The following is a 9,228-nucleotide window of genomic DNA, read 5'->3' on the forward strand; positions in this document are numbered from 1 at the left end:
TTGTGGGATTTTACATTCAAGGGCATTGGTGTTTCCATATCATGTGGTGATGCAACTAGTCAAAATACTCTACATGACACATCTATAGAAATTTGTCAAAGTTTTAGATGTCATGCTGAATCTTCACAAACTTCTTAGGAAGTGTAAATGCTGCTGTGCTTTCTTCCTAATTGCACTTATGTGCTGAGCCCAGGACAGATTCTCTGAAAAGGTAACATCAAGGAGTTTAAAGTTGCTGACCCTCTCCTCCTCTGACCCCCACCCCAATGAGGACTGGCTCTTGGATCTCCAGCTTCCTCCTCTTGAACTCAATAATTAGCTCCTTGGTCTTGCTGACATTGAGTGAGAGGTGGTTGTTGTGGCACCACTCAACCAGATTTTCAATCTCCCTCCTATAGGTTAATCCATCATTGCTTTTCATTCTGCCAATGACAATGGTATAGACAGTAAACTTAAATACTGCATTGGAATTGTGCTTAGCTTCACAGTTCTAAGTATAATTGAGTATAGTAGAGGGCTAAGCATACAAACTTGTGCTGCACTTATGCTGATGAAGATTTTAGAGGAGACATTGCTACCAATCCAAAAGACAGTGCCAGAGGTTTTTGTACACCCAAGTGACTTCATTAAGCTCGCCTGTGAAAGATTTTCTTTTTTTTCACACCTCTCTTTTCTTTTCAAGGTGGCTGGGGTCCTGTCAGAGTCCATGATCAACAGCTGAAGCTCAAACTATGGTTCTCCATGGGTGGTGGGTTCTTGTTCTCCGACTTGCAGTGCAGCCTGCTATTTTGCTGTTTTGATATCTTCGGGTGCAGCCTGGAAGACGTGCACCTTCGATGACCTGATTCCTTGTTGATCTTGCTGACAGAAGCATTAAAACATTGGGACGGCAGGCAGGCAGCGTGTGCTGCTGGTGGAAGGCCCCTATACTCCAGCGATTTCACACTCTCTCTCTCTCAATAGTGGGAGGGGAGGTTTGATGCTTTTGCTGCTGCTTGTGCATGGCAGGGGTCGAGGGGCTTTGGGGTTCTGATGTTTTCTGTCATTCATTGTTTAGGGTTTGTTCTGTTTCGTGGATGTCTGCGAAGAGTAAGAATTTCAGGTAGTATATCGAATACATTCTGAGATATTAAACTGAACCATTGAACTGATTGGGGTGTGCAAGTGAAGAAGTTGAGGATCGAATTACCCAAGGAGATACTGAGGCCAAGGTCCTCAAGCTTATTGATTAGTTTTGAGGGGATGGTGGCATTGAATGCCAAGCTGTCGCCAATAAAGAGCATCCTGATGTATGCATCATTGCTGTCCAGAGCCAATGAGATGGCATCTGCTGTGGACCAGTTGTGCTGGGAGGCAAACTGGAGTGGATCCAATTGAACACTCAAATCAGTCTAATAACTACTGATTGCATTTTTACTGAATGTCAGTGCTCCTACTTTGTTGATTATTTGAGACCGTAAGATGAAAAGAAACAGGCCATTCAGCCTCTCATGCCTGCATGACTATTCAGTAAGATCAGGACTGACCTTTAACCACACCACAATTTTTCTGCTCTATCACCAATTTCCTCAATTCCTGTAGCATTTTAAAATCTATCCATCTCTCTTTGTAATGCCAAGCAAATGAAGAGGCCAGACTAAGTACAATAACATAAATTTGGTTTCACTAGGGCAACAATACAATTGGAGCAAAATATTTCTACTCAAATCCTCCAGCAATGAAGTCCAACCTAGTGTTTGCCTTTCAGATTGCTTACTATATCTACTTGCTAACTTTCACAAGTATACTCGGCCACCCCACATCCCCCTGAACACTAACACCTTTGAGTCTTCCACAATTTAAAAAACAATTCAATTGTTTTAAAGGCACACGAGTGAATCTGCAGATGCTGGAAATAAATAAAAACACAAAATGCTGGCAGAACTCAGCAGGTCAGACAGCATCTATGGGAGGAGGTAGTGACGATGTTTTGGGCCGAAACCCTTCATCAGGAGTCAAACCCTTCACTCATCAGGAAACCCTTCACTCCTGATGAAGGGTTTTAGCTCGAAACGTCGTCACTACCTCCTCCCATAATGCTGTCTGGCCTGCTGAGTTCTGCCAGCATTTTGTGTTTTTATCTTTGTTTTATCAATTGTTTTAAATTTTAGCATAAAAATTGATGCCTTGCATTTTTCCATATTATGTTCCAACAGCTATGTCTTTGATCATTCAATTAGCCTGCCTACATTTTCATGAAATCTCTCCGTATCCTCTTATAGCCCACAGTGCCATCTAACTTTGTATTATCAGCAATTTGAACATAACACATAATCACCTCATTCAAATTATTAATGTAAATTGTGGACAGATGGATCCACAGAAACCCATGGTCTCATCTCTTTTGTCTATTCATTAACCAATCCTCAAACTATCACATTATATTTACACCCTACTCCTCCATCCTGTCTTAACTGCAATTTAAAATTGGTCTGAGTAATTTCTACAAGTGACTGTAGATGTAGTTGAAATAGATGTTTGTAACTAAATTCAAAGATTTGTTTTAGGATGCTACAAAAAGATTATTTCATTATAGAACTGAGAATGGAAACCTCAGTACACTCTGTAAGAAAGCAGAAAAAATAGGCAAGGAAATTTTTGAATGAAGTGATTTTGAAATTAAATGCATAATCGAGTCTTGAATTTCTATCCAACACACACAAAATGCTGGAGGACCTCAACAGGCCAGGCAGCATCTACGGAAAAGAGTACAGTCGACATTTTGGGCTGAAACCCTTCGGCAAGTCTGGAGAAAAAAAATGAGGAGTCAAAGTAAGAAGATGGGAGGAGGAGAGGAAGAAAGACAAGGTGACAGCTGAAACTAGGAAGGGGGTGGGGAAGGGATGAAGTAAAGAGCTGGGAGGTTGATTGATGTAAGAGATACAGGGCTGGAGATATAAAGATACAGGTCTCTCCTATCAGATTCCCTTCTTCAGCCCTGTATCTCTTTCACCAATCAAAATCCCTGCACCCCCTCGCCACCCCACCCTTCTGTTTTACCCGTCACCTTGTCTTTCTTCCTCCTGTCGCTTCACCTTCTTAATCTGACTCATCTTTTTTTTCCAGTCCTGATGAAAGGTCTCTGCCCAAAACGTTGACTGTACTCCTTTCCACAGATGCTGCATGGCCTGCTGAGTTCCTCCAGCATTTTGTGTGTGTTACTCGGATGTCCAGCATCAACAAATTTTCTCTTGTTTGAATTTCTACCAGTTGTTTGTGTGTGTTTGGTCATAAGTGTGCATGTGTGTGAATTTTCAGTGCTGATTGAACCTGGAATTTTCTGCAAGAAGCATAATTTTATGGGACTCCTTTGTGAGCAATTACTAAACATTAAAGCTCGTTGAGCTGGTATTGTTTAAACAGCGATTAACAGTTCTCTGAAAAACTAGTCCCTAGAGTTTTGACTTTTTGACATCTGAGGTAAGAACTCATGTCGTTATTGATCTGCACCGCAATGGAAACATACCATGTACACTTAATCTAATGTATTGTGTAACATTCCCAGCAATGTTTGTAGCAACACACTGGTACGTTCCAGAATCAGACAGTCTGGTTTCAATAATCTTCATTGATCCAGTGGAAAGTTGAGTGTGTCTGGAATACAAAGTATATTTGCATTAAGAATCACCAATGTACTAAAATCAACATCTTAAGTATACAGAAATATGTTAAGATAACAATATAGACAGTGACTAAATCAACATTAAGTTCAACAATATAAGATTGTAACAACTGCTCTGATGCTTTTTCTGTACTGACCAAATGGAAAGATTCCGTGTATTGGAGCTTGTCCAGACTTCTCTTTTGTTTCTTGATTTGAAAGCAGCTAATGCAACTAAACAACAGATCTTTTGTTGTTTTTTAAATCATGCAAAAAGTGAACTAGAAAATGTTGGAAATGCCCTGCGTGTCACTCTATGCATGAAAAGCAGACAGGTCAACATTTCTATCATCTGCCTACTTGATGGTTGAAAACTGAAAGACAAGAAAAACAGCCAAACAAGGGGAAAGGGGGGATGAAACATTTGTATATGCTCTAATCACCACAAGGAATTGGGCTGAAGGATTTGCTACCCATTATGAAATCAACTGATAGACTGGAGAAATCTTATGAATTTGGTCAGGAAGAAATCAGAGAAACAGAAGAATGTGCAAACAACTGAACACTGGGAAATATTGGATATTCAAAATAAATAAAAGGGTATATCAAGCAAAGCCTGTGATCATTAATTTGAAAATGTGTATTCTTGTAAACTGATTAAGATGAGCTCCACAGTACTTCATTACAACTTGAAAAGTTCTTTGAACATTAATAACTCATATTGTCAATTGGTTCTTCTGTGTTGTGGTTTTCATTAACTAATATCAAAGCTATTCAACTTAAGGACCATGTGGGCATGCATTGAGGGAAGGTACATGCAGAGGTTAAAAATACTCATCCCAGTCAGCAGTACAGTTGCAATATTATGAAAAGCAAGGGAAAATAATGATAAGTTTTACTGGTTAATTAAAACTAGAACATTTCTTAATCTGCAAAGAATTTAAAGATTAAAATAAAATCAGTGATGTCAATAATAATGACTTTTACTCAAATGAAAATGTTACAGCTATGTTTATTTGCCTTGTATTCTTGCTCACTATCCGCAGCCGTACTTAGCACACTTCATAGTAAAATATAAGAAATCCCATAATTCAGACCTCTGTTTAATCTCACATTACCTTGGTGAAAAAGGAGAGATAAGTTGCATATTTTTGGCCCAGTGGATAATGGGAGGTGGAAAGCTTTGGACTTCACAAGGCAATGTGATATCTTCTCCTTCTGTCACTGACAACTCTGTTGGACTTCTTCTCTCAGATCCTTCTCTTGACTGAGAAACGATTCTTGGTTTAACTGGAATTTAAATTTGTTTTAGTAGCAAGTTCTACGTGCAGTAGGAAGTTATTCTGAATTAAAATGGTCTAGCATTCCATTCATTTGTAAACAAAACAACTAAGTCTCACTGTTATACTTGGTCAAAATAGGCTTATTACTAAAAAGCATTTTATGTTTTACATGTCTTGATTATTGATTTAGAATATAAACTACTATTACATGACTGGGAAAAGGTATGTTGATAGATACTGGATACCTCAGCCTTCAACACAATCGAGACAACTCTTTTCAAAAGTGCTCAGATACATTATGTGTGAAAGCAACAGAGAGGCACTGGTAATGTCCCCCAGGTTTTTATTTAGCAAGATATTATACTCACTCACCTAGGACGATGGAGTTGAAGGATTCCTGTTTTTGATCCCTTCTGATTACCACTTGTGTCAGAGTATGAATTCTTTTTCTGTTTCTATCCAAAATAACCATCAGCTATAGCCCCATGCATGCTAGATTCATGAGCTCTAATTATTGCGGTTGGACCAATAGGTAAAGTGTATGGACTGTCATTAAGGTGTACGGAAACCAGTAGTTGAAACCACCTCTGCCATTGAATGGGAAAGTTTGGTTACAGGAAAAGAAATTTCAGTAAATTGCTTAAAGTTTTAATTTCTTGCAATGTTATGCACGGCTCTCTGCAGCAGCACTACCTCGTGCCATGGAATAACGGGGCTGTCTTATTCCTTGAACTCCTGTCACTGAGTTCCACTTTCTTGTTAGATTGCTGTGGCAAGGTACCAAACGGAAATCAGGCACTCTTTATTTTGGAGAGTTAAAAAAAAACTGTAGCAGAGGGAAGTGCACTGGATGATGTACACATTTCTCTAAGAAGATACTTCATTGAAATAGTAGGAAATTAGCAGCTCATAAGGAGCAACTAATCCATTTATTATGGAACTCTAACCAAACAAGAGGATAAGGAATTGGAAAAAGCTGCCTGTTAGACCAGTAATATAATTTCTGTGTTCATTCTGATACATTATCTCCAACATTGCAGCATTTCTCATGCACCTCGTGTGAGCCACATTAGGATAGTATTTAGCATTGACTGGGTTCCCTCTGTGAGTATTGCTGATTCTTCTTGTGACTAGATCAATCAGATTACCCGTCCCTAAACTGAGCTTTATAAAGTTGTACCATGACATCCATGTTCTTCTGCTTCTGTGGTCAGACCAAAGGCAGCCCACATCCTTTATGCCGTCTTCACTGCCTGCACTGCAGCCTTCACAGAACTACGGACTTGAATACCAATGTCCTTCTGATCCTAAATATTCCTTAAGACCCTACCATTCATTGTATATTCTCTATCCTTACAAGACTTCCAAGAATGCACCATCTAGCGCTTACCAGGATTAAAGTACATCTGCCATTGCTCCAGCAAAATCACCAATTCATCAATATTGTTCTGTAATTAAAGACTATGCTCACAATCAACAAAGTGTGGAGCCAAGAAATCTTATATTCTTTAGTTAGCTGCAAATTCCTCTTAGTTTTGTTGGTATGTTACTAATATTGCTATTTTATCACTAAAATTGTCATTTTAGAATATCAGATTTTTTTCCTGAAAATCGTGTTTTATTAAAAAAATTCTGAATTAAAATTTGCAATGGTCACCATGGATTATTAAAAAACCTGAATTTTTCAGGAATATTGCAAATACTGTGCAATAACAAATAGAAATAGCTCAAGTAGCTCTGTTTTGTAATTTTTCGAAAGCAGGGACGTCTACACTCAGTAGCCATCAGTTACCTCCTGTCTCTAATAAAGTTCAGAGATGCTCTTCTGCACACCACTGTTGTAACATGTACTTATTTGAACTACCGTCGCTTTCCTGTCAGCTTGAACTAGTTTGCCCATTCTCCTCTGACCTCTCTCACTATCAAGGTATTTTAGCCCAAAGAACTGTCACTTGCTGGATGTCTGTTTTTAAGCACTATTCTCTGTAAACTCTAGAAAATGTTGTGCGTGAAAATCCCAGGAGATCAGCAGGTTCTGAGCTGCTCAAACTACCCCCTCTGGCATCAACAATCATTTCACGGTCAACGCTCACTTGTATTCCCCATTCTGATATTTGCTCGGACAAACAACTGAACCTCTTGACCATGTCTGCATGGTTTTATGTATTAAGTTGCTGCCATTTTGGCTGATTAAATATTCACGTTAATGAGCAGGTGTACAGGTGTACCTAATGAAGTAGCCGAGATGCAGGATAGAGAAGGCACCGATAAGTCTTGCAATCTGCCGCCTCTCACAGTGTACAAGGTCGGACGGCGAAGGAAAGCAATTATTAATCTCGCATGTCAGTCAGTGTCTAGATAAATGTGGAGTGTGATCATTCTCTGAAATTGTTTGCTCATGAGCTTGGAGGAAGACAGACCATTAGATATACAAGGTGGAGACAGAGAAATATTTGAAGGATTGGGAACTGAGAGTTATCGGGAACTGAAAGAGAAGAGGAGCTGAAACGAGCATAGATCAGCACGATCACTTTGAATATTGGGGCAGGCCTCAGGGGCCTGAAAGCCTAATCTGGATCCAATACTGGTACAGACAAAAGGTCTCAGCCTGAAACAATGATGTTTGTTTCCCTCCATAGATGCTGCAAGATCTGCTGAGTTCCTCCAGTATTCTGTATGCATTGCTCAAGATTTCGAGCATCAGCAGAATCCTTTATCTTCTAGATCCTATTTTCTTGTATTCTTATGATTCAGTGATCCAGATTAACAAAACGAAAATGCACAATAATACAGTGCCTATAAAAGGTTTTCACCCCGCACCCCAGAAATGTTCATGCTTTATTGTTTTACAGCATCGAATCGCAGTGGATTTAATTTGGCTTTTTTTTGACACTGATCAACAGAAAGAGACTCTTTTGTGTCAAAGTAAAAACAGATCTCTACAGAGTGATCAAAATTAATTACAAATATAAAACACAAAATAATTGATTACATTAGTATTCACCTCAAATCATCACTGGTACAGCCAACTGGTTTTAGAAGTCACATAATTAGTTAAATGGAGATCTGTTTGTGGAGACCTGTGTGCAGTCAAGGTGTTTCAAATGATTGTAGTAAAAATAAACCCTGTATCTGGAAGGTGCAACTGCTGGTGAGTCAGTACCCTGGCAAAAACTACACCATGAAGACAAAAGAACACTCCAAGCAACGCTGTGAAAAGGTTACTGAAAAGCATAAGTCAGGAGATGGATACAAGAAAATTTCCAAGGCACTGAATATGTGCATACAACAACTGTTGCCCAGGTGCTACACAGCTTTATGGGAGAGTGGAAAAGAGAAAGCCACTGTTGAAAAAAAAAACTCACATGAAACCTTGGCTAGAGTTTGTCAGAACACACGTGGGAGACTCTGAAGTCAGCTGGAAGAAGGATCTATGGTCTGATGAAACCAAAACTGGCCATCAGACTAAACACCACACATCATCAAAAACACACCATCCCTACCATGAAGCATGGTGGTGGCTGCATCATGCTGTGGGGATGATTCACTGCAGCAGGCCCTGGAAGGCTTGTGAAGGTAGAGGGTAAAATGAATGCAGCAAAATACAGGGAAATCCTCAAGGAAAAATCTGATGCTGTCTGCAAGAGAACTACGATTTGGGAAAAGATATGTTTTCCAGCAAGACAATGACTCCAAGCATAAAGGCACAGCTACACAGAAATGGCTTTAAAACAACAAAGTTAATGTCCTGGAGTGGCCAAGTCAGAGTCCAGACCTCAATCCAATTGAGAATTTGTGGCAGGACGTGAAAAGAGTTGTTCACTCACGACCCTATGCTGAAAGAGCCTGTGCAGTTTTGTAAAGAAGAATAGAGAAAAATTGCAGTGTCCAAACATGCAAAATTGATAGAGACCTATCCACACAGACTCAAGGCTGCCAAAGGTGCATCTACTAAATACTGACTTGAAGGGGGTGAGTAATTATGCAGTCAATTATTTTTTGTTTAATAATTGTAATAAACACAATTTGTAGAAATTTGTTTTCACTTTGACACAAAAGAGTCTTTATCTGTTGATCAGTGACAAAAATGCCAAATTAAATCCACAGTGACTCAATGTTGTAAAACAATAAAACAAGAAAGCTAGGGGATGAACAATTTTTAAAGGCACTGTATATAGTCTCATTTGTTAAATGTAACAAACGGAAATTGTCATATTCTATAAAATCAGGGGAGGAGATTAAACATTATTGGAAAAGTAAAAATATGATTACTGGGTGTATCCAGAGAGCTGTGCCTGTCATGTG

General features: G+C 39.2%; 1 protein-coding gene across 1 annotated transcript in view; it reads right to left on the minus strand.

The window, feature by feature from the left end:
- Nucleotides 1-9,228, minus strand: part of hmcn1 (hemicentin 1) — a 489,515-nt gene that overhangs the window by 244,165 nt on the left and 236,122 nt on the right. The window contains exons 22-23 of the mRNA XM_073063293.1: nucleotides 4,759-4,930; nucleotides 3,506-3,633 (exon numbers count right to left, since the gene is read on the minus strand). Coding sequence (XP_072919394.1) covers nucleotides 3,506-3,633; nucleotides 4,759-4,930 — 300 coding nt within the window. The remainder of the gene's footprint in view (nucleotides 1-3,505; nucleotides 3,634-4,758; nucleotides 4,931-9,228) is intronic.

Source organism: Hemitrygon akajei, chromosome 12, assembly GCF_048418815.1.
Source record: "Hemitrygon akajei chromosome 12, sHemAka1.3, whole genome shotgun sequence".
Classification (NCBI taxonomy): Eukaryota; Metazoa; Chordata; class Chondrichthyes; order Myliobatiformes; family Dasyatidae; genus Hemitrygon; species Hemitrygon akajei.